Below are 26,468 nucleotides of genomic sequence, written 5' to 3' on the forward strand. Positions count from 1 at the left end.
TTGGGGTTGTGTAATGCCTTGGTTCCTGACATGTTATGTTCCTTTCCCACCCTTCTGGTGCATGTTTGCTCTCATCACATTTGCACAAAACTGTAGACTTTCAAAATGACATCTTGCTTTGACAATACTACATTATATAGTGTTATCCATCAAAAAAATCTTTTACTTGTATTTGTGGTCTTTCCATTAGTAGTCACCAAACAATAGAATTGCCTATGTACACTAATGATTTTCTCATGAAGATAGAAGTACATTAACAATTACTTAAGTACATATGTCCAAATACTTGTTTATACCTGTATATAAATGTTTTGCCAAAAGCTTGAGGCTCCGAAACTGACAGATTCCTGTTATACCCGTTAGATAGGAGGAGGCCTCCGCTGACATTGGTTATGGTGCTCAGAGCCACCTGTTCCTCCAGCAACAATTTAATGATGTGAGGCTCTATCGCTGCAGCTTAATGTCCTTAGTTCTGACTTTCAGTCAATCATTAACATCAGTGAGCAAGGCATGGCTAATCTTAACCTGCTTGACATGGGGGTTATTAAAGACAAACCACTTAAAGGCAGCTATACTGAAGACTCCATATGTGTCTTAATCCACGTGCCCTCCTATATTCTTGCAACTCAAGGTGATGTTCACGCCAGATGTGTAACATAGCAGCATTAAGATTTTATGTATTTACATGCACAGGTACATGCATACATAAGATCATTAAATCATTTATCAGTAGTGAAGTCAACTAGTCCAACATTAGCCCTTTCGGTCACAGTCCACAATCTTAACCTCATAACCACAGCTGCCTCCATGTACTTGATGTAGTAATTCTCATGTAATGGATGAAAGTTGGGGCTCTGTGGATGGTACTAAAAGTATATGTGTAATTAACTGTGGCACTCATTCTGTCAGTGATTACACCCTCATCCAAGTTATGCTGGGGTGTGTTTTTCATTTCAAAACACCTAAAGAACTTTCAGACTCAATTGTTGATGGGGACTTTTTTTTCATCTTTGACTTTGCATGAACCCAAACTATGTGGTTGATACCTCCAAGTTTTGAGAGATTAGGTTTAACAAAATTAAATAAGTGTCTTCGCCATCCCCGGTGTATTTCCGTGTCCTGCTAAAACCTCAGAGGCTTTCTCTCAGCTATTGTCACCCTGGAAGAGAGAAATTACAGGTAGTAAAAAAACTGACATATTTGAAGGAGCGGTTTCTGGAAGCATGTCCTTTTCTTTCATTTTTTGCATAAGTGTGTTTCTGCAGAACTTGCAATGTTTGTGTGTTGCTGAGGAGGTAACCGCTCAGTTGATAGGCAATGATTCACTGAGTCATGTACTGTGCCGTGATTAACTTTACTGGACAATTTTCAGTTGTTATTGTACTATCCCTCCATTTTCTATCGCCATCCATCCATTGTCTTTGCCGTTTATCCTCATTAGGGTTTTGAGTGAGCTGTAGCCAATTGCAGCTGGCTTTGGGAAAGAGTATTGATTTTGATGTATTTTGCCTGAGCCAACTCATCTGGCTCCTCTCAATGCAGAGGAGCAGAGGCTCTACTCTGCGCCCCTCCCGGATGACCGAGCTTCTCACCCTATCGCTAAGGGAGAGCCCGGACACCCTACAGGGGAAACTCATTTTGGCCGCTTGTATCCGGGATCTTGTTTTTTCAGTCACGACCCACAGCTTGTGACCAGCAATGCGGACCAAACTCTGACACTGGTCGTACGGAGACCGAACAGCCCGTATCAGGGGGATCGGCACCCCATACTCCCAAAGCACCCCTCCACAGGACACCCCGAGGGACACGGTCGAGCACCTTTTCCAAGTCCATAAAACACATGTAGACTGGTTGGGCGAACTCCCTTACACCCTCGAGGACCCTTCTGAGGGTGTAGAGGTGGTCCACTGTTCCACGGCCAGGATGAAAACTACAATGAACTGAGATGCGAGTTCCCGACCCTCCTCTCCAGCACCCCTGAATAGACCTTACCAGGGAGGCTGAGGACTGTGATCCCCCTGGAGTTGGAACACACCCTCCGGTCCCCCTTTACCACCCCGGTCTGCCAAACCAGAGGCGCTATCCCCGATGTCCACGCGATGTTGCAAAGGCATGTCAACCAGGGCAGCCCCACAACAGCCAGAGCCTTTAGGAACTCCGGGCGAATCTGGGATCTTTTCACCGAGGAACTTTTTAACCACCTCTGTGACCTCAGCCCCAGAGATAGGAGAGCCCGCCTCAGAGAACCCAGACTCTGCTTCCTCATGCCGCACACACAACAAGTATTCTTGAGATTCTTCAGACACAATGTTATCGTCAGAGTACATTGTCAAAATTATTTTATCAAAAAGGGATCTGTAATATGGTTAAATAAAAGGATGATGCACCCTCAAAAGTTGCAGGGATTCAGTGATTTTCCTCTCGTAAATTCTAGTGAGACATTACTCCCATGACGGTAGTGCCTTGTCAATCATTATGATCCTTATGTACAGTATGTAAAACTGTGAGTGTAACCACAGGGTTGCTAGGGGCCTGCGGCAGGGTGAGCGTGCAGTTGGCCATTGCTTACTGGTCCTAACTTGTATCTGATGTAATCTTGCTCAACCTCCATGGAAGCTTCTCCTCTTCATAGCGCTGACTCATCATGTACCATCATGCCTGCCACTCGTCTATTTTCAGGTCATTTTCAGGTTATTGACTTAGTCCGTTTTTTTTTTACCACAAACGTACTAAACCTTTGTGGTAAATTTTCAATAGACTGAGTCACTTGTTGCCACTGTATGTAACAGCTATACCCCCATGATTGCTTTGTCTACCCTCTCATTTCATCACTACATCAAGCAATATTTAGAAATGACTTGTTTGTCCAGGATTGGTTAGTTAGGAAAAGCCAGACAAATGGCAGAGCATATTTTGTATAAGTCACACTTTTGTTGTCATCAAACTATTGGTCTCCACAATAGAAATACAGTGGAACCTCCAAAGTCATAATCACACAATTCATTCACTGACACTGGTCAGCCTCCAATTTTGGACCCCCCCCCCCCCCCCCCCCCCCACCAAAAAAAAAAAACAAGAAAACAAAAAACAAATTAAAATAATTTGTTCCTGAGATCCTAAAACCTTAATGAATTGTACAGACAATGTTTTAAGTAACATTTTGACATTCTTAATAAATTTGTACAAGTTTGTACTCTGCATTTTGTGGGGCTGTCCTGGTTGACACGCCTCTGCAACATCACGTGGACATCGGGGACAGTGCCTCTGGATTGGCAGACTGGGGTGGTTGGCCCCCTTTTTAAGAAGGGGAACCGCAGGGTGTGTTCCAACTACAGGGGGATCACATTCCTCAGCCTCCTTGGTAAGGTCTTTTCAGGGGTACTGGAGAGGAGGGTCCGTCAGGAAGTCGATTCTCAGATTCAGGAGGAGCAGTGTGGTTTTTCTTCCTGGCCGTGGAACAGTGGACCAGCTCTACACCCTCGGCAGGGTCCTCGAGGGTGCATGGGAGTTCGCCCAACCAGTCTACATGTGTTTTGTGGACTTGGGAGAAGGTATTCGACCGTGTCCCTCGGAGGGGTCCTGTGGGGGGTGCTTCGGGAGTATGGGGTACCGAACCCCCTGATACGGGCTGTTCGGTCCCCGTATGACCGCAGTCAGAGTTTGGTCCGCATATCCGGCACTAAGTCGGACTCATTTCCGGTGAGGGTTGGACTCAGCCAAGGCTGCCCTTTGTCACCGATTCTGTTCATAACTTTTATGGATAGAATTTTAAGGCGCAGCCGAGGCGTACAAGGGGTCCGGTTTGGTGGCCTCAGTATTGCATCTCTGCTTTTTGCAGATGATGTGGTTCTGTTGGTGTCATCAAGCCGTGATCTCCAACTCTCACTGGAGCAGTTCACAGCAGAGTGTGAAGCGGCTGGGATGAGAATCAGCACCTCCAAATCTGAGACCATAGTCCTCAGTCGGAAAAGGGTGGCGTGCGCTCTCCAGGTCAGGGATGAGATCCTGCCCCAAGTGGAGGAGTTCAAGTATCTTAGGGTCTTGTTCACAAGTGAGGTAAGAATGAAACGGGAGATCGGCAGGCGGATTGGTGCAGCGTCTGCTTTGATGCGGACTTCGTATCAATTCGTTGTGGCAAAGAAGGAGCAAAGCCGAAAGGCGAAGCTCTCGATTTACTGGTCAATCTACGTTCCTACCCTCACCTAGTTGTTTTTAAACACACACCCCAATTTCATTCATGGAAGGTTACACATTATATCCCAAAATATTTAATTTGTTTCATTATCACCGTCTTCATTACTAGTTAAACAGGCATGTACATTTTGTCATTTGAATAAAATCAGCTACAAAAATATTGACATATTTCCTGAAGTACAGTATATTGCATTTGGCACATCATATGGTGCGTGATATCTAAATGTGTAATAAGGAGAGGAGAAAAAGATTCTTGTCATGACACTATTGTACATCTCTGTATAGTTTTGATGCTCTCTTCCAGGTGTGTATTTTTGCTTTGAAACGAGAGACAAACATATTTTTCTTTTTCAATATAGATTGATAGATTTAGAAATAAGATAGCCCTTCAATGTCACCATATACAATTCCTCAGTTCCCTGATACGTAAATTAGAAACTAAGGCGTGATATATTGCCATAACATCAACGAATCTACAGTGTATACTGTATAAATAAATGACAAAGACAGTACAGATATGATCCTAAGTTTAGGAATAGCTGCCTCACAGGATTGTGAATTCCTAAAGATCTCCTTTTGTCATGTTCCTTTTTCTGTCCTCTCACACTGAGCGGGATGGAACATTGAGTACCTTCAGCGTATTTTATTTCTCTGTGAGGATCCTACCCCAGGCTCTCTTTATTCTCTCTCATATCTCATCTTCGACTTCTAATGGTAATATCTGCCTTCTCTGTGTCACTAATCGTAGGACATTATCTAAAAGTGTGTTTAAACATTTTAAATGTCCCCTGTTGCTAATGTGCATTGAGTTTGTCACTACTAAATGGCAGCCTTTCTCTGCTTGCTTTTCTTCTCTACAGCTGCAGCAGCAGCGTAAGTGTGTGTGTGAGCCACAGCGACAAAGATGACTGAGTATAAACTGGTGGTGGTGGGAGCTGGAGGCGTGGGCAAGAGTGCACTCACCATCCAACTCATCCAGAACCACTTTGTGGATGAATATGACCCCACCATAGAGGTACAACTGCCTTTCTTTTTGTCACTAAACATATTACATATTCCCACTGAAATCCCACTGGAATCTTGGATAAGATGTTAGTGAGAGAACAAAACTATTTAATATATAATTATTATGCCAGTCATACTAGTGGTGCACGTTCCTGCTGTTTTCAAGCATTTACTTGTCTTGTGAATTCATCTAGTGCATCGAAAAAAAGTTGATCATGTAAAGCAGATTAATCCTAGAATTATTGACTGGTGATTTTTAAGTGAGTGCAACTCTCTTTTATTTAATTATTTATCAGAAATGTTTTAAAAGTAATACTTATCCTTGCTTTTAAGAATCTTCCCCTCCCCATTTCCATTCTTTTTCTCACCACGCCTGTTTCTGGGCAGACAATGTCCTTTTTGTGTATTTGCATTCCTGGCTCCTATGCTCTAATAAACAAAGGGAAGGCACTCCCATGTTTTTGTGGCTACACATTGGTTCCTCAATTGTCAAGTTAGTATGACCTGCAAGTGGAACGGCAATGAATCAGTGGTTGTTCACTCCAATGGGAAACTACAGAGCTGTTTACATTGCTGCATAAATGTTCCACACACTGTGTCCTGAACACAAAAAAACGCCTTAATATATTGTAGTTTTTTGGGGCGTTACACTCTTTACGTGTAACAACTTTTAGCGCAAGATCAGTTTGTCAAAATAAGTTTTCTTTCACCAACCAGTTATTGTCAAGTCACTATTTGAAGTTGTTCTTATTCAAACACAGAGGAACCTCAAACTCTAAGGTTGATCACAATCTGTTTCAGAATGCATGTCAACCTACAATTTGTTGGAGATTCTAAGTAATTTTCAAACTGTAGCCATCATAACAACTGTATTTAGTAGTCAATTTCAAGGTAACATTTTAAAAGTTCCATATTTTGGCTAGTTAGACCTCCACAGAGTGACTCTCTTACATGGAATTAGTATAAAAGTGTCAATTTCATTTCAAAACACACCTTGGTTTTGTCATACGAGTGTCCAAAAAAGACCCCTCTGACAGCTACTTCTGTCTGACCCAGTTTTGCATCCGCTTTGTGCATATTTGGCTAAGGCCGCCCCCTTTACTCTGATTGGTTGCTTCTATGTAAAGGACCCACTTGTGCGAGGACACATGTTTATGTTGACAGTGCTGGCTCGGAGTGGAGAGGTAGACGGAGATCTTCGCTCGTGAGGTAGATAAGCTGGAGAAATTCAAATGACCTGATTTCATGCCTCTCTGCAGAAAAACGTTCGGAACTCAGAAATGCATGGACGATTTTAATTCATATTTCACATGGTTACTGAGGCACCATAAAGACAATATTACATCCCAGATACTGCAAAAAGTTGGTTTGGTAAAATATGGCACCTTTGACATTCTAAACCAGTGGTTCTTAACCTTATTGGAGGTACTGAACCCCACCAGTTTCATATGCACATTCACCGAACCCTTCTTTAATTAAAAATATGATTTAAACTTCTTTAAACTTTAAACTTTGTGTTGAGACTTCTGTCTCAACACCAAACGTGAATGGCTGTCTCACCCATGCTGGATACGACTCTTGTAGGGAAGTATCCATCGAGAGACTTTGCAACCTCATCTAAGTGCGTGGCAATTGTTTGTTTCAGTTACGCGGGTACAAAAATGTCTCCGATTCCAGACACATCTTTGATCTTACACAGTCGTTCAGCAGGGGAAAGTTTGCGAAGTTATGCTCAACTATATGCATTCACTCCACACCCATTCTGCTCATCTCACGTCACAAATCTCTTCCTTTGCCAATGTTCGTAGATATATTGTTTGTTTTGTGTTTGCCTGGGTTTCATCCTGCAGAAAGCCCTTTTTATTATTAAAATTTCTATCAAATTCACCACTTGCATCGATTATATGTGTAATTGGGTTTGGAACGAAACCTCTAGAACGTCTAGAACTCAAAATTCCTAAAATGTAGCCACCTTCCGTTAAGAGACTGATTATAAAGGTTTGTCGTCATTTCGCCTCAAGTTAAACTTGTAGAAAATATGACGTGGTGCCCCTCATATCTATCAAAGATCTTGATTTATAACGCTGTAATTTAAAAGTACGATAACCCGGAAGTGACGTAGGCTCTACTTCCAACTCATTGTTTTCTTCTAAATTAAGCTAAAATTTGAGTCCCCCCAATAAACGCTACACACTGTTCCACGGTCTCCATTGTTGTTGCTTTCTTCCTTGTTCTGGAAAGGAAAGTAAAAACGGCTACAGGAAATGGCCCAAAAAATGCAGTGGAAACTCCACCCTGTGGCGTCCTAGCCAATACCAGCCGTAGCGACACCCCGAGTTTGAGGAAAACTGCAGTACATTTTCAAAACTGCGCGCATGAGTTGCGCTCCAGTATAGAGGCAAACTGCGTGCGGGATAGCCGCAGTGATGTCAGCGCGGTCGCCGCCCGCGTGAGTATAAAGAAGCCTTAAAATGTTATTTTCCCTGGTAGGACAGTTGATGTGCTGCTTGTATATAGGGAGTTTGTGGTTATGTTTAGCTTTGTTAAAGTCCACAAGAATAAAGAGGAGTGCTTTTTTTCAATTTCGTTTACGTGTTCAGCGAGCTTTTGCAGTGCACCGTACGTGTTAGTTTGAGGAGGAATGTAAACAGGATGAAAGTTGCGAACTCATGCGGCGAGTAGAATGACTTGCAGTTAAAATACAGCGACTCCAAGTCGTGTGCGCTGAGCTCCGTGACGTTGGTACCACATTTTTCGTTGATTTAGAAGCATATCCTGCCGCCTTTTTTTCCCCCCGATAACTCCGTGACACGGTCTGCCCTGTGAAGTTGGAAACCCGAAAGCATTACGGCGCCATAGGGGATGTGTTCACAAAGCCATGTCTCCGTAAAGCACAGGACTTTATTACTGTGTAGACACATGTAAACCCTCTATCGCCTAAATGCATGGGTGTAGTCAGTGAATTGATCAGTGCCAAAAGCCTCTCAGAATATCCATACTCACTTCTTATTCTCACTTCCGTTTCGTCGTCTTTGTCACCATACACTTAATCCTTGACAATCGTGCCATGTTTTTGTGGTTCAATAAAAAAAGAATACAATACAGTATATTGTGCTTCAAAACCTCGATGCAGACTCGCAATTCTTCCATTTCAGGCCGTTGTTCAACGTACAGTGCTCAGTCGTTGCGAGAGTCGCTCACCGTTATTTTTTTGTAATAAAGCGACAGTTGCTTTCGGCCACATCGCTCAGTGTGCGGTGGGCCTTAGAAATAACTAGATATGTGGCGACGTCAGCGAGACAGTGAGAAATTGCTTTCAACAGAAAGGGCCACAGGAATTGAATCTTGGGTGTTAAACTTCATATTCTGGTCACAGCTGGTGGGTGGCATTCCGCCTCTGTTATGTCTCTGATTTTATATGGAGGCCAGCAAATGTCTGGGTTGGCTAAAAGCCCAATCCTGCGTCAGTACTGGGAGTTGGGGAAAAAAAGTTGGGAAAGATCTGGGAAAATGTCAGCTTACATGGCCAAAATGGAGGAGGCAAGAAGTGATGATGCGTATGATACGAGGCTGGCCCATATTTTGAAGTAACTGTTGCAAAAAAGCAAGAAAAATTAAAACAGAGTGACATCTTTGATGCGCACTGATCAGAGGTGTTGTGTGTGATGCTGGCGTCTCTGATCTTTAGTGGGACTTCAGAGATCATGTATGTTGATTTAAAAGAGCCAGAGAAAGCATTGCTGTGTTTTCAAAAATTGAATTTTGTATGTTTGTTTTGCAGGACTCGTACAGGAAACAGGTTGTGATTGATGGAGAGACCTGCCTGCTGGACATCCTGGATACTGCAGGTCAGGAGGAATACAGTGCAATGAGGGACCAGTACATGAGGACAGGGGAGGGGTTCCTCTGCGTGTTCGCTATCAACAACACCAAGTCGTTTGAGGACATTCATCAATACAGGTGTGGCAAAATTACAAGCGTCAGCAAATTCTGACTTTCTTTTTATATTTGTTTTTTATTATTTTATTATTTTTTTTCGTGTAGGCGTGCATGCACATTTCTATGTGCGCTGTGCTAGAGAGTATAAAGGGAGAGATGCCTGTATTTCCACAATGTGTGTGGAAATATGTGTATCTACGTGTGTCTCTGCAGTGGTTGGGTGATGTCAGGTTGTAGCATTTAACACAGCGAAGGAAAGCTTTGCTCCCAACTGGAGGATAACAGCGCCATGCCATTGACATCGATCCTGACTCAATTAGGGGAGCTGGAGATGGCACTCCCAAGGACAGGGAAGGACAAAAAGATAGGAAGGAGGAGAGGAGTCGCTTATACCTTTTCTGGATCTGCAACATGCCCACTTAATATATCTTTGATAGCTCCCCCTTCATTCAAGAAGTCAAAGTACAATAAAAGACTTTAAAAAGTAAATGGCTACTATATTTGATTCATTGAAAAGTAAATCCTTGATTGTTGCGCCACAACACTGGTCAGAATCGTAACTCTTGCTGTATGAATTTTTTGTGTGAAACACCTGCCTCATTTGACTTATAACAAGGCCATAAGGTGAGGCGGATAAACATCATTAGTGGTGTTGATGACAATTGGTCGAGCTTTAACTAGTGTGGATGTGTCCTGCTGCACCGGAACCGAGGAGGAAGGAGCTAATAGATTGATTGGACCCCCTCCTCTCTGTCAGCTTCTTTAGCTGCTGGCTTGCTGTAGCAATGAGGTAATGCTCTTTGCTGCCTGCCTGTCGTTCATCTCCAGCCCTCCTTCACTTCATCCCTGGCATGCTTCTTACTTCAGCAGTTCAGCAGGCCTCTGCACCACCAGGGACTGGATCTTCTTCAGGGTCCTAGTGCTCCCTAGTGTTTGGTTTCCAGTAGTGAAACAGCTGCGGTTTATAGGGCAGGGAACTCTCTGACAAAGGTCTGAGCACTACAATTAAATGTTGCATTGTTGGGGTGAGTTTAAGACCGTGTTAAGTGATTTGTTTCTAAATATGTTAAATATGCTTGACGATAAGTGCTGAAACCTGTGCTGAACATGTGCAAAGACAGAATAATTTAGGACTGAATTGTTCATGTACTGGTAAACTCTTTTTCACCATTTCAATTGTCCTGATTTTTTTGTGGTGGCACGGTGGCCGACTGGTTAGAGCGTCAGCCTCACAGTTCTGAGGACCCGGGTTCAATCCCCGGCCCCGCCTGCGTGGAGTTCGCATGTTCTCCCCTTGCCTGCATGGGTTTTCTCCGGGCACTCCGGTTTCCTCCCACATCCCAAAAACATGCATTAATTGGAGACTCTAAATTGCCTGTAGGCATGACTGTGAGTGCGAATGGTTGTTTGCTTCTATGTGCCCTGCGATTGGCTGGCAACCAGTTCAGGGTGTACCCCGCCTCCTGCCCGATGACAGTTGGGATAGGCTCCAGCACGCCCGCGACCCAAGTGAGGAGAAGCGGCTCAGAAAATGGATGGATGGATGATTTTTGTGGCCAACTATGCACTTGGGCTTTCTGGTATGTGTCAGCCGTCCCTCACTGTATAAGTACTGAGCACTGTGATTACATAAGTGGCTATCTATCGCAATTGCAAATTACTTAGTAATTCTATTAATTGGAGTTGGCTCGCTAGCCTGTGTATTTGCGTCATAGCTCGCTAGTCCGTGGACCGGCATCATCCAAGAAGTCACCGCCTTACTCGGTTTTGTGCAGTGTTTGAGTCCACAAAACAGAGACACTTCAGGGAAGGTTAACTGTTTATTTAACACAGCAGAACATGTTATTCAGCCTGTGGCTCACGAAACAGACATTTGAGCACATATACGAAGTATTTGAGTTGCAGGTGAAAGCCAAGCAGGGCGTGTTTTCAGAGCATTCAGCGGACATGCCCAGAGCATCTAACAGCTGGGAGGAGGTCTAGATTTTTTACTATTTTGTAGCCTGATTTCATGTTGTACTTGATTTTTGTATTCATTCAAATTTGGCAGGCTTGTTAACACCACTCTTCTGTCGTGTGTCATTTTTATATTCACTTTACAGGGCCTTGAAGGGGGTTAATGTTTAATTGTCTTTTTTTTTTTTCTTGTGCTACCTACAGAGAACAGATTAAACGTGTGAAGGACTCAGATGATGTTCCCATGGTGCTTGTGGGCAACAAATGTGACCTCCCGGCACGCACGGTGGACACAAGGCAAGCCCAGGAACTCGCCCGTTCCTACGGCATCCCTTACATTGAAACCTCTGCAAAGACACGACAGGTACATAATGTGAAGCTTGAACCTAAATAACACACGTGCAGTAAAAAACACATTATTATGATTGGACACCTGGCCCATACAACAACAACTGTTTAATTCTCAATACCACAGTTTTGGTAGTTTTGGTTTCCCTCTCAACCAACCAGTTACGCCAGCAAAGAAATGGAATCTGTCAATTTGTATTTTGCGTGTGTCGTCATACATTGTCATGCATTCAATATGTTGAGATTGTTTGACAGGAATGATTGTCTTGACTCATATCCAGGTTACCTTGGCTGGAGAGCAGAAACACATTTGAAAGGATTCAATAGTAGCGATAGCTGCATAGCCTGCTCATCTGACTCACTGTAATACATTATGTACGTCTACATACAGACTGACCTTTTCATCTCTGAACGAGCAGTGTTTACTGAAGGAGGTGCAAAGAATATAGTGAGGACCTTTTTTCACATAGTATTTGAAATGATTGTCATGGTAACATTGACACACTTCTCCATGGTGAGCTTCTGAAGGCTTTGCTCTCCCTGAGGAAAGGTCTTTGTTGTGCAACGCAAGATTGATCATAGTCAAAACTGTTCAGTCAGTTTCAAACTGTTATTTTAATACAAACTCAGCAGTTTTGATGGATCAATCATGTAAACTGGTTAAAGGTTGGAGAAATACAACGAGGAACTAACTGTAGAATTATTTTTGTGCATGTATTTGTGTGAGTACAGGGAGTAGAGGATGCCTTCTACACACTGGTCAGGGAAATTAGGCAACACAAGCTGAGGAAGCTGAACCCACCGGATGAGAGTGGTCAGGACTGTATGAGCTGTCGCTGTGTGGTATCGTGATGAAGGTGAGACTACATTGACATCGGGCTGGGCGATATCACCTTAAAATAGAATCTCAGTTTTGTTTGTTTGTGTGTGTGTTTTTTCCCACAAAGATAAGCTTTCAGATTTTAATCAATATCCCCTGGCTCATATAAAAAGCAAATGAAAATGACATGATTGAATAAAACTGTTGTTTCTCCTTATGTCAAAACATGTACTGTATTTAAACACAATCTTTTCTAAATTAACATTTCAAATGTTCATAAATTTTACATAATGAGCTGTCAAACTGTATCGCTCAGCTGGTAGATACACTATATTGCCAAAAGTATTCGCTCACCCATCCAAATAATCAGAATCAGGTGTTCCAATCACTTCCATGGCCACAGGTGTATACACTCAATTACCTAGGCAGGCAGACAACCACCATGTTTTACAAACATGATAGAATGAGTCGATCTCAAAAGCTCAGTGAATTCAAGTGTGGAACTGTGATAGAACCTGTGCATTAAGTCCAGTTGTGAAATGTCCTCACTCCTAAATATGAGGGAGGACAGAAAAGGACAGGACAGGGTGTGGGTAATGAGCAAGGCAGTGCTACTGACGAGTGGTGCGGTGGGATTCTTTTTTAGTGTCTAAACACCTGTAAGAACCTGTGAGTTGAAATGTTGGGATAACCTGTGTTGTTATTAGTGGTCCCACCACAAGCATTTAAACCTTATAGCGTGTCTATCGAACTTATTGGTGGATGAGCACCATATCACATGCATGTTAGTCAACTGGTGTACGGAGTTGCTGAGCCAGCACATTGAGGAAGGGTGGGCCTGGGTGGGCCCAGCCTCCTCCACCCACAATGGGGGGCCAAGCCAGCGAGCCTGTCCGGCAGGGGACCCAACCAGATGGACGCCCCCTCCCCAGGACCCAGGGAGGTCCCCAGCCATACTGAAGCGCCCCGACCAGTCCCAGACGAAGAGGCGCGGGCACCGGACCACCGCCCCCCCATGCCCAATCCCCACCCAGCGCTCCACCGCCGCCACCACCAATACCACCCCCGGAGAGCATGGGGGCCCCAGCCACCAACAAGGCCAATGCAGGAGCCAACTTCCACCCAAAAACGGTCATAGCCTGCCAAAAGCGAGCCCATGTTAAGTGCCTGTCGTGAGCAAGGACAGCCAAGGGGGCCAAGAGAGGAAAGAGCGGGGGGCGGGGGGTTGTCCGCAGCCCGACAACTGAAGGGGGGCGTGAGGGTTGCAGGCCCCAGGAGCCAAGCCAAGTGAAATACCAGTGCACAAAGCAAGGTCCATAAAGACATGGATGACAGAGTCTGAACTTTGACTGGCTTGCACAGACTCCTGACCTCAACCCGATAGAACACCTTTGAGATTAATTCCAGTGGAGACTCAGGCAGGCCCTCTCGTCCAACATTAGTGTGTGTGACCTCACAAATGTGCTTCTGGAAGAATGGTAAAAAAATTCCATAAACGCACTCCTAAACCTTGTGGACAACCTTTTTCAGAAGCGTTGAAGCTGTTGTAGCTGCAAAGGGTGGATTGACATCATATTGAACCCTATGGATTAGGAATGGGATGTCACTTAAATTCATATGTGAGTCAAGGCAGGTGAGCGAATACTTTTGGCAATATAGTGTATGTCTTTCTTTTGCTAGTCACACCACCCCATTCCAATATGAAGGACTAAAAGGGACCAAATTAAATAAATAATTAAGTGTCATTATTTCTTCAATATATCAATTAAATTTATATGTAACAAACACTTATTAATTCCTTCTTTCATGGTCCTTGTTGCTGTGCTTCATAAATGTACAAGGGTCAGTCAAAACTAATGAACCCAATGTAATTTAATCTACCAATAATTGATTTTCTTTTCAGATTTTTTTTTCCACTCGAATACTTGTTTAATGGTTTATTTAAAAAATAATAATAATAATTAAAAAAAAATTTTTAGTTTAAGCCTATCCTCTTCCTGTCAGACATATTGGCAATAATGCCATTGTTGGATGTCTGTCAGAAGCAGACAGCTATGATAGAATTTATTGCTTGGAAGGGGAACCACCACTAAACATTTTCAAAAGGTTGCAAAATGTGTATGGGGAAGCTGCAGTAGGCAACAGCACAATCTAAAAGTGGGTGACCAGGATCAAAGGCGAAGAACAAGAGCTTGCTTTGAGTGACCTCTATGACAAGTCAAAGGAGCTCCTGAAGTCATCAGTTCTTTTGGGTGGACAACCCATTCACCATACTCACCTGATCTGGCACCATCAGATTATCACCTTTTTGGACCTGTAAAAGAAGTCATTAGGGGTCAGCAGTTCTCTGATAACGAGCAAAGTTAGCAAGCTGTAAAAAAAATTAAAGTGCAACATAGGGAATTTTACAAGGCTAGCATACATACCCTTGTTCATCAATGCACAGTCGGTGTTGAGAAAAAATGATTACATTCAGAATTAACGATGAAATCCCCACTTTTTGGGCATCATTTCCATGTGTATACATTGTATACATTTCTATTGCAATAAACAAAGAGAGGAAAATTGGGCTCATTACGTCTTGACTGCCCCTCGTGTTCATTCTGTCAAACTTGCCCATCAAATTCAGTGCGAGTGGCTAATGCTAATATCAATACTCCACCTCTTTTTTCATTGAGAACTGTACAGTGAGGCAAGGCGACTTTAGAAAATATTTGTGACCAGGAAAGGCACATACCTCAGGTCAAACGTTTCCAACATGTTGATAAATCACTGCTTATGCAACATATAAATGGCCACCATGTCTTTGGCAATGTTTAGTGCAAGTGACACCATGACTTCCACCGGGCTCCTTTCTTGTCATACGGAAAACAGGAGGTTAGTGATAGATTACGGCTCATTTCTACTTCCATACAAATTTGGCTTTCATCACTGCCATAGGAACAGAAACCCCTGTGCTCAAGTTTCCATTTCGAGTATAATACAATGCTATTCATACTTTTTTATCCTGCCACCTTTCTTCCCCAGCTCCTCTTCGCAACTTGGAAAGAAATACTACAGCACAAGAAGTCACAGCATGGACTTGAAAATAGGAAGAAAAAACTGAATGACGAAAATTAAATAAAAGATTGCCATTTTGGTCTTGCGAGAAGAAGCTGAACCAGAGCCCTTTTTATGGAAAGGAGGAATTAGACTGACTGTTGTCTATGTGGCTGTCTGAACAAGTTTGGGCAGCCCTTTTCTTTTTGTTTTTTGTTTTTGCCTTCTCCATGTTGACCTGCAAGCAACACCACTAATCACTAAAATCAATCCTAGCGTTGTCTTGCTGGGTAACTAACTTATTTTTTTTCAGTCTCGACACTGGTCCTACAGGGGACGCCTTGAATTCCAACCTCCTTTCACCTCACCCTAAAATGCTCATTCCACTTGTGCCCTTGTTTCGCACTGAGCTTGGGTAGGCATTAGACATTTGTTTGCTCTATAACCACTTGTGTAACCCACATCAAAAAAAAAAAAAATCTGACTACCTCCCTTTTAAAGGTGGAGGCTGACCTGGGAATTTGTAGACTGTGTTCTTGTTGTTGTTTAACAGTTAGCCTCACTGTAAAAAATGTGCATTTTGAACTGGAACATATTTTGTGGATGGATGATTAGAAAAACACAGAGCACTACTGATGCAGAGCTCAGTATTTTTCACAACTTGCCTATACTTTAAATTGTGACTGATTGGAGTTCATATTCTCTCTCTCTCTCTCTATCTATCTATCTATCTATCTATCTATATATATATATATATATATATATATATATATATATATATATATATATACACACACACACACACATCCATTTTCTGAGCCGCTTCTCCTCACTAGGGTCGCGGGCGTGCTGGAGCCTATCCCAGCTGTCATCGGGCAGGAGGCGGGGTACACCCTGAACTGGTTGCCAGCCAATCGCAGGACACATACAAACAAACAACCATTCGCACTCACATTCACACCAATGGGCAATTTAGAGTGTCCAATTAATGCATGTTTTTGGGATGTGGGAGGAAACCGGAGTGCCCGGAGAAAACCCACGCAGGCACGGGGAGAACATGCAAACTCCACACAGGCGGGACCAGGGATTGAACCCGGATCCTCAGAACTGTGAGGCTGACGCTCTAACCAGTCGGTCACCGTGCCGACACACACACACACGCACACACACACACAGTAGGTACGGAAAGTTTCAGACCCCCTTAAATGTTTAACTTTTTGTTATATTGCAGCCATTTGTTAAATTCATTTAAGTTATTTTTTCCCCTCATTAATGTACACACAGCACCCCATATTGACAGGAAAAAAAACATAATTGTTGAATTTTTTTCTGATTTACTAAAAAAGAAAAACTGAAATATCACACAGCCATAAGTATTCAAACCCTTTGCTGTGACAGTCATATATTGAACTCGGGTGCTGTCCATTTCTTCTGATCATCCTTGATGGTCCTCCACCTTCATTGGAGTCCAGATGTGTTTGATTATACTGTTTGGACTTGATTAGGAAAGAAACACACCTGTCTATATAAGACCTTACAGCTCACAGTGCATGTCAGAGCAAATGAGAATCATGAGGTCAAAGGAACTGCCTGTTGAGCTCAGAGACAGAATTGTGGCAAGGCACAGATCTGGCCAAGCTGACAAAAACATTTCTGCTGCACTTTCCTAAGCACAGTGGCCTCCATAATCCTGAAATGGAAGACGTTTGTGACGATCAGAACCTTTCCTAGAACTGTCCGTCCAGCCAAACTGAGCAATTGGGGGAGAAGAGCCTTGGTAAGAGAGGTAAACAAGAACCCCAAGATCGCTGTGGCTGAGCTCCAGAGATGCAGTCGGGAGATGGGAGAAAGTTCTAGAAAGTGAACCATCAGCTGCAGCCCTGCACCAGTCCGGGCTTTATGGCAGAGTGGCCCGAGGGAAGCCTCTCCTCAGTGGAAGACACATGAAAGCCCGCAAGGAGTTTGCTAAAAAAAAACACTTGAAGGACGCCAAGATGGTGAGAAATAAGATTCTCTGGTCTGATGAGACCAAGATAGAAATGGTTGGCCTAAATTCTAAGTGGCATGTGTGGAGAAAACCAGGCACTGCTCATCACCTGTCCAATACAGTCCCAACTAGTGAATATGGTGGTGGCAGCATCATGCTGTGGGGGTGTTTTTCAGCTACAGGGACAGGGAGACTGGTTGCAATCGAAGTAAAGATGAATGCGGGCCAAGTACAGCGATATCCTGGACGAAAACCTTGTCCAGAGTGCTCTGGACCTCAGACTGGACATAAGGTTCACCTTCAAAAAAGACAATGACCCTAAGCACATAGCTAAAATACCGAAGGAGTGGCTTCAGAACAACTCTGTGACTGTTTTTCAATGGCCCCAGCCAGAGCCCTGACTTAAACCCAATTGAGCATTTCCGGAAAGACCTGAAAATGGCTGCCCACCAACGTTCACCATCCAACCTGACAGAACTGGAGAGGATCTGCAAGGAGGAATGGCAGATGATCCCCAAATCCAGGTGTGAAAAACTTGTTGCATCATTCCCAAAAAGACTAACGGCTGTATTAGCTCAAAAGGGTGCTTCTACTAAATACTGAGCAAAGGGTCTGAATACTTATGGCTGTGTGATATTTCAGTTTTTCTTTTTTAATAAATCTGCAAAAATGTCAATCAATTGCGGTTTTTTTTGTGACAATATGGGGTGCTGTGTCTACATTAATGTGGGGAAAATGAACTTAAATGATTTTAGAAAATGGCTGCAATATAAAAAAGAGTGAGAAATTTAAGGGGGTCTGAATACTTTCCATACCCACTGTGTGTGTGTGTGTGTGTGTGTGTGTGTGTGTGTGTATCTATATGTGTATATATATATATATGTATATATATATATATATATATATATATATATATATATATATATATATATAGATAGAGAGAGAGAGACATTTTGGTTCTGAATGCAGCTGCCTTACATTTTTCGCTAAGGTTTGTAATTGTCGCATAACAGTGATGATGATAATAATAGTAGTTTAATAACAGTAATGGTTACTGTACAGTACATGGGTGCTGGTGCAGTAGGTTTCACATCTGTCTAATTTACATTGCACAGTGAGCAAGGAAGGGTACAGTGCTTTTGCACAGTTGCTCCCAGAGGAGGCATTTGCATATATATGATAGGGGCAACATGCTATGCTTGCACAGTTACACAAACGGGATTTAGGTAGAGATACAGTTTATTTTGAAAACAACTTGCTATAAGTGTTCTACGTTCTTCTCAGCCTCATTAGTTTTTTAAAAGAAGTCTCATCCTCATCCTGTACACACACACACGACATGCCTCAGAATGCTTCAACTTCCCACAAACCTCACTATCGTTCAGAACCATGTGTATACTGTACATGTACTGTATCTGAGCGTTTGTGTAATGGATGCTGGATCAGGGGGTGCGTTGCTGTGTTTCTCAATGCTGACTTCCCCGTGCTCTATACTGCTGCATTCATTTACTATTACCTTATTCAAAGAATGCCCTTACCTGTTTGTACCTTGTAGCTTCTTATACAGGTATATGCACATGAGACGTTCTGTCTGTTGTTAACTTAGTGTGCAACTACAGAAAACGCATATTGGGTTTAGACATGCACTGTACAGAAATTGAAGGTCAAACTGCAACATATTCAAGTGTGTCTAAAAAGTGTTTCTGTAGTGTATAGCCAATAAAAGCCAAATTGCCTCACTCTTTTGCTCAGTTAGTTGTAGTTAGTGACTATATTTCTTTATAAATCCTACTCACATCCCATGTAAACCGATTGGAGAATTTTCGATTTAGTGCAGCGGTAAGGTCACTTTTTTCCCCACCACAAATTACAAGTCGTAAACACCATGAACAACCATGCTACAGTGCGAATGCAAAGTCATTAACTATTCAATATTTCCTCAAATAAAGGGCATGAACTGTGAATGTGTCTTTTGAAAGTATTCAACTAAAACTGTTTAAATTCATTTGATTCCAACTGGCTGACTGAAATATTCTGTTGAAAGGTTTGTGACGTCCCATGCTTGTTGTATCCATGTCAAACTTTATATATCGAATCCATAATAATGCCACAACTCCACAAATCTATGCATAAATTCTCGCCATCTTAGAATGTCTTGTATTGATGCCGCATGGATACTTAGCCAGTAAACCCGGAGCATACATGTCACAAAAAGACTGTGCTGACCTGTGGAGGTTTGGACTCCTATATTTAAAATTGTCTCAAGGGCTTCTTTCTCCCTTGAACACTATAAAATGAAAGTGTGGTTGGAATTTGTAAAAATGTTGGCTGTTTAGCTATTTAAGATGTATGTACTCTTTAAAAAACATGTCAAATGTATTACAGGGCAGGAATAAAGATGTTAAGGTAAACGTGTTTTGGTCTCGGTCGCTGCATTGTGTGTTCCTTTCACCTGTGCAATTTGCTGCTCCCAACAGGCGAGAGCTTGAACAGCGACTCTTCAAAATGATAATTTACTGTGACTGTTTTCGCAGTTACCGTATTGTTGTTGTTAATACACTAAGGTACACTTCTCAAAGGAAATACTTATGATTATTCAAATAAAAAAAATAAATAAATAAAAAACACCAGTGTAACTCTGAAAACATAACTACTAACTAACAAAATCATATGAATGGTCAATGTAAGCCCAATGCATCAACCCACTGATCATTGGATTCCGAAGTACTGTATACTGTACTCAAAATCAAAAGTGGGAAAATGAGATGAGAGGCTGAGCAAACTTTATAATTTCTTTGAGGCACATCGTTTTAGTTTGTGTTTGACTACAAATTTGTTTTAGTCAAGATTTAAAATTGATTTACGTCGGCAACCAGCCATGTATCACATATTTATTGAAAAATTACCCATAATAGTGAAACTGTGTCACAGACTCAAGATGTTTGTTTGAGCCATGTTGCCTAATATGGTTTATAAGTCATGTGATTGTACTGTCATGACGCTGCTCTTTTATTGCATTCATAAAGTCTGTGTGTGGGGGAGGGGGGGATCATAAAGTTGTGTGCTTGTCTATAAATACAAGGAAAGAAAAAGACAAAGGTTAGTGGGTGTTGGTCATCCTGAAAGACGAGGCAATACCAATTTTTGGTTTTACATACACACAACAATCATGACATCCTGCAAAAGTGCCATAAAGAAAATGCTGCCAAAGGTGAGAGAATATAATATACCCTCTGATAAATACTACAATCCTTAAATTATCCCCAGATGATCAATTCAATTCAGAAATATCAATAATCCGCACAGAAAACGTTTTTGGTCACGGTATTATTTGTGTGTGTGTGCGGGTGTGCATTTCTGTTGCATAGACATATCTTCGTAAGCATGTGTCCCATGAAATACACACTGCGTTGATCCACTTCAAAGACCTTGTTCCAATGGTGGATAAATACAGTAAGAAACTGCCCTCCCCAAAAAAGTTTCATTTGTTGCAGTAATTGTGTGTTTCAAAACATGTTGCTTTGTACAGTTTACAATGATGGGACCACCAAGGTCTTGATGAGTCTCACAGGAACGATACCCATCATTTTTCAAGGTAATAATTTAACGTTTACCGTGGGCAATAGTCGTTTATGTCCACACTATAAAGCGTTGCACCAGTGTTAATAAGTATTGTAACTGTCTCTGACACTATGTTAGATATGAGTTACAACATCCCCATATGTGTGTGGCTTGAGGAGAGCTACCCTCAGTCGGCCCCCATCTGCTACGTCAGGCCCATGCGGGACATGATGATATTGCGCGGAAACTATGTCTCTGGCAATGGTGACGTCCTGCTGCCATACTTGCAGGAGTGGAAGCAGGTGAGCAGCACATGCGAGAGGTTTTCAGCCATGCATAGGGTACACTGACCGTTCCATGCCTCTGTCAGGGGAAGTGTGACCTGGTGAGCCTCCTGCAGGTGATGGTTTCCATGTTTGGAGACGTCCCTCCCATCTGTATGCAGCCTCATACCCAGCCTGCGCAAGCATCCTGTAAGTAAATGTCATCATACAATACGTCATAGGCTAGCAAAAGAACACAACCAAAAATGCATAACATGCTAAAACCAGGACCTTCAGCTTACTGTATTTCCTCTTATACTGGATGAAGGGGCAGGACGGAGGCCGAGTGGTTAGCATGTCTGCCTCACAGTCAACCTGTTTGAATCTCAAACTTCTCCCCATACTTGGGTTGGGTGGGTTTTCTATGTGTACTCTGGCTTCGTCCCTCATCATAAAACATGTTTTTTACGTTGATTGAAGACTGAAAATTTTATCTAGAGGTGTGTGTGGGAGTGTTAATGGTTGTTTCTCTATATTTGTCCTTCAATTACTTTGCGACCAGTACAAGGCTGGGAAAGTGACTTAGACTACCGTATTTTCACGACCATAGGGCGCACCATATTAAAAGGCGTAGTCTCAGTTACGGGGTCGATTTCTGCAAGCTTAAAACATACGGTAGGATGCATGCACACTAAAACAATGTTTTTAAAAAGGCAGCAGGACACGCCAGTCTCGTTGCCGTGCGGCTCCTAAGAAATGATGCCGGCTTTTACGAAAGCTCGAACAACAGTGCAAGCAGACACTAGCCCAAGCATCCACAATTCATTCACAAAATGTGGCGTAACTCGCCCGGCGCTTCCCCCTAGTCTTAGTAAAGCTGTGTTTGCCATCTGTCATCCATCGCTCCCAGGCCGCTCGCAACTTCACTTAGAACGCCCTGTTTACACCGATGTCCAGCGGTTGGAGTTCATTAATCCATTGCTCGAGTTGGTCTTCCAACTCGGGCCACCTCGCCTTGTTTCCGCGTTTTATTTTTATTTTTTTCCCCGCAGAAACTCAGCTTTGTCTTCTTGACTTGGCGAAGCTCTTTTTCTTGCTTCCTCCACTTGCGAACCAAAGATTCGTTGATCTTGAATTCTCTCGCGGCTCCTCGATTCCCATGTTCCTCCACGTAACGGATAGCTTGCAGTTTAAACTGTGCTTCATAAGCGTGTCTTCGTAGGTGCCGTTTTCGACTGCGGTCATGCCAGCCTCCACTCGTAAATTAGCAGTCAAGCCAGCCGACCTTAATTTTGTTCATTCTAGGCATTACAGAAATAGGTCGCCAATTTGCAGCGAAAGCCAACTTCAAAATAAAAGCTTCGCAATAATATGGACGACAGTGCTCTTCGGTTAAGGAATGCAACCAGCAAAGTTATTGGAATCTTGAGATACATTAAAAAAATTACTTTATTTGATATCTTAGGAAAAATAAATGGTAAATGGACTGCACTTATATAGCACTTTATCTACATCATCACAGTGCCCGAAGCGCTTTACAAAGCCTCACATTCTTACACACGTTCATAAACCAATGGGCGACTGCTGCCATGCGATGCGATGCGCTGGCAGGCCCACTAGGAGCAAATTAGGGTTTGGCATCTTGCCCAAGGACACTACGACAGGCGGACAGTCGTAGCAGGGATTCGAACCTGTTCTACCTACTGAGCCAAAGCCACCCCAACATAATCCCATTGGTATCGCAAGACAAGTCCAGATCTGTGTGACAGAGCACCAAGGACTCCACTAAAAGAGTTTTGAGGAAGATCTGATATTGTATTTCAAAATAAAAGGCTCCGAAAACGAATAAACTACATTTTTTAATGCATCTCAAGATTCAAGGCGGCATGGTGGACGACTGGTTAGAGCGTCAGCCTCACAGTTCTGAGGACCCGGGTTCAATCCCCGGCCCCGCCTATGTGGAGTTTGCATGTTCTCCCCGTGCCTGCGTGGCTTTTCTCCGGGCACTCCGGTTTTCTCCCACATCCCAAAAACATGCATTAATTGGAGACTCTAAATTGCCCGTAGGTGTGAATGTGAGTGCGCATGGTTGTTTGTTTGTATGTGCCCTGCGATTGGCTGGCAACCAGTTCAGGGTGTACCCCGCCTCCTGCCCGATGACAGCTGGGATAGGCTCCAGCATGCCCGCGACCCTAGTGAGGAGAAGCGGCTCAGAAAATGGATGGATGGATTCTCAAGATTCAAATTAACCTTGCTGGTTGCATTCTTTAACCGAAGAGCATTGACGTCCGTATTATTGGGAAGCTTTTATTTTGAAGGTGGCTTTTGCCGCGATTTGGCGACTTATTACCGTAATGCGAATGAACAAAATTAGGGGCAGCTGGCTTGATTGCTACTTTACGAGTGGAGGCTGGCTTGACCGGCGATATATACCTACTGGGGGCGTGCCTTTAGCGTCCTCCTTCACGCGCACCCTTCCCCCTTTACGTCCGCATGCTGTCCTCAGTCACGTCCGCCTTCCTCTATATAAGCAGAGTGTCGGCAGGAAATGCTCCCAGTCAGTCAGGCGGAGCGCTCTTCATACAACAACATTTATATGGAACTCGGTGCACACATAAGGCGCGCCGCATTATAAGGCGCCCCGTCCATTTTGGAGAAAATGTAAGACTTTTAAGTACCCTTATGGTCATGAAAATACGGTATACAAAACTTGTAGTTGATGATTGGATTTGAAATACTGTTTATCTTTTATGGCACCAGTCATGGAACCTTTCTGACACAGCCTTGTACACCAACCAGCCGCAGCATTTACAACAGTGTCCACTTGCACAGGCTAATGAGCTACAATTCAAGCGCTGTAGCTAAAAATAAAATAATTTTAAAAATGCCTTCACACAGGTAATAATGCTCAATGTTGACTGAGACTGACAGAGTAATTTTTATTTAACTATATGTTTATTATTGTAGTTTCAGTTTTCAGTGGTTTAGAACTGTACTGAATCATAATCAGGCTGTGTCTAATAGTGTATAGTTAAACAACCATTTATACTCCCATTCACACCAATGGACAATTAGGAGCCTTCAATTAACGTAAAAAGCATTGTTTGGGGGTGTGGGAGAAAGCTGGATAACCCGAAGAAAATCCACACACAAGACCTGAGCTGAGAATCGAAATCAGAACTTGACTGTGTGTCAGATGTGCTACCCACTACTCCGACGTGCTGCCCTGTTACTGTTTTAATATGCCAAAATGACTTATGTGAAGTCCTTTTCCAGACTTTTGCACATCTACGTACAGAGGGCATGTAAACTGTGATAAAGGAAAATAAATTAACCAATAAAAACTGTTTTCATGTATAGTGTAGTAATGTTGTGCCTTGTTATACGTTTGTAGTGGGGAAAAATACAAATCAGGTGAAGAAAAGCAACAAATTCTGTTGTCCTAGATATACGCTAAGTATTAACTGGGTCATGTCGAATAAAATTTGAGATTATGCATGGCGGTCATAAACTTTGGACTTTCCTGTCCTCAATACTTGTTTTAGGTTCGCTGCAGTTCCACAAGCAATCACGTGTGCTTTCCAGGCCAGACGGCAGTTTGTATTTGTCTTTATCAACAGAAGATGACCGACTTGTCCCTCAAGGAAATGAAACAAGCTGTTAATAGATTTCAATATTGATTTGTAGCTTGTAAAACGTATCTTGTGCGCACAACAGTATCACGTGGTCATGAATGGTTGTTGTATTGGAATTCGATTTAGCCAAGTAACATTTTAAAAATAATTTGCACTGCAAATGTCAGTATGCTCTGAGATGTATTTATATATATATATATACACACACACACACACACACACACACATAGTGGGGCAAAAAAAGTATTTAGTCGGCCACCAATTGTGCAAGTTCTCCCACTACCTCACCTATGAGAGACAAAATGAGGGAAAAAAAAATCACTGTCTGATTTTTGAAGAATTTATTCGCAAATTATGGTGGAAAATAAGTATTTGGTCAACAACAAAAGCTCATCTCAATACTTTGTGATATACCCTTTGCTGGCAATGACAAAGGTCAAACGTTATCTGCAAGTCTTCAAGGTTTTCACACACTGTTGCTGGTATTTTGGCCCATTCCTCCATGCAGATCTTCTCTAAAGCAGTGATGTTTTGTGGCTGTTGCTGGGCAACACTAGACTTTCAACTCCCTCCAAAGATTTTCTATGGGGTTGAGATCTGGAGACTGGCTAGGCCACTCCAGGACCTTGAAATGCAATGAAGCCACTCCTTCATTGCCCCGGCGGTGTGTTTGGTATCATTGTCATGCTGAAAGACCCAGCCACGTTTCATCTTCAATGCCCTTGCTGATGGAAGAAGGTTTTCACTCAAAATCTCATGATACATGGCCCCATTCATTCATTCATTCCTTTACACGGATCAGTCGTCCTGGTCCCTTTGCACAAAAACAGCCCCAAAGCATGATGTTTCAACCCCCATGCTTCACAGTAGGTAGGGTGTTCTTTGGATGCAACTCGGCATTCTTTCACCTCCAAAGATGACAAGTTGAGTTTTTACCAAAAAGTTATATTTTGGTTTCATCTGACCATATGGCATTCTCCCAATCCTCTTCTGGATCATCCAAATGCTCTCCAGCAAACCTCAGACAGGCCTGGACATGTACTGGCTAAAGCAGGGGGACACGTCTGGCACTGCAGGATTTGTAATGTGTTACTGATGGTAGCCTTTGTTACTTTGGTCCCAGCTCTCTGCAGGTCATTCCCCGTGTAGGTCTGGGATTTTTGCTCACCGTTCTTGTGATCATTTTGACCCCACGGGGTGAGATTTTGCATGGAGCCCCAGATCGAGGGTGATTATCAGTGGTCTTGTATGTCTTCCATTTTCTAATAATTGCTCCCACAGTTGATTTCTTCACACCAAGCTGCTTACCTATTACAGATTCAATCTTCCCAACCTGGTGCAGGTCTACAATTTTGTTTCTGGTGTCCTTTGACACTCTTTGGTCTTGGCCATAGTGGAGTTTGGAGTGTGACTGAGATAGTGGACAGGTGTCTTTTATACTGATAACGAGTGGAGAACAGAGGAGCCTCTTAAAGAAGAAGTTACAGGTCTGTGAGAGCCAGAAATCTTGTTTGTTTGCAGGTGACCAAATACTCATTTTCCACCATAATTTGCTAATAAATTATTTAAAAATTAATGTGATTTTTCTGGATTTTGTTTCTCATTTTGTCTGTCATAGGAGGGGTATACCTATGATGAAAATTACAGGCCTCTCTCATATTTTCAAGTGGGTGAACTTGCACGATTGGTGGCTGACTAAAATTGAAAATTGAAAAAATTGT

General features: G+C 42.8%; 2 protein-coding genes across 2 annotated transcripts in view; both read left to right on the top strand.

Annotated features, from left to right (window-relative positions):
• LOC133403096 (GTPase HRas) overlaps positions 1-19,703 on the top strand; it is a 45,426-nt gene extending 25,723 nt beyond the window's left edge. Inside the window, exons 2-6 of the mRNA XM_061677638.1 lie at positions 5,055-5,209; positions 8,981-9,159; positions 11,299-11,458; positions 12,175-12,299; positions 15,290-19,703. Of these exons, the coding sequence (XP_061533622.1) occupies positions 5,099-5,209; positions 8,981-9,159; positions 11,299-11,458; positions 12,175-12,294 (570 nt within the window). The 5' untranslated portion in view covers positions 5,055-5,098 and the 3' untranslated portion in view covers positions 12,295-12,299; positions 15,290-19,703. The remainder of the gene's footprint in view (positions 1-5,054; positions 5,210-8,980; positions 9,160-11,298; positions 11,459-12,174; positions 12,300-15,289) is intronic.
• A 702-nt stretch (positions 19,704-20,405) lies between these two features.
• zgc:123278 (uncharacterized protein LOC641569 homolog) lies at positions 20,406-25,860 on the top strand. The gene is made up of 6 exons (XM_061677292.1): positions 20,406-20,499; positions 20,657-20,741; positions 20,818-20,883; positions 20,988-21,151; positions 21,220-21,322; positions 24,658-25,860. The coding sequence occupies exons 1-6, from the start codon at positions 20,458-20,460 to the stop codon at positions 24,774-24,776; spliced, it is 579 nt and encodes a 192-aa protein (XP_061533276.1). The 5' UTR covers positions 20,406-20,457; the 3' UTR covers positions 24,777-25,860.
• The last annotated feature ends 608 nt before the right edge of the window (positions 25,861-26,468 follow it).

Source organism: Phycodurus eques, chromosome 5, assembly GCF_024500275.1.
Source record: "Phycodurus eques isolate BA_2022a chromosome 5, UOR_Pequ_1.1, whole genome shotgun sequence".
Taxonomy (NCBI): Eukaryota; Metazoa; Chordata; class Actinopteri; order Syngnathiformes; family Syngnathidae; genus Phycodurus; species Phycodurus eques.

Coding starts and splice junctions, on each gene's coding strand:
- zgc:123278 (XM_061677292.1), top strand. CDS start 20,458: ATGACATCCTGCAAAAGTGCCATAAAGAAAATGCTGCCAAAG. Junction 20,500..20,656: donor TAAAGAAAATGCTGCCAAAG/GTGAGAGAATAT, acceptor TCTGTTGCATAG/ACATATCTTCGTAAGCATGT. Junction 21,152..21,219: donor ACTTGCAGGAGTGGAAGCAG/GTGAGCAGCACA, acceptor TGCCTCTGTCAG/GGGAAGTGTGACCTGGTGAG.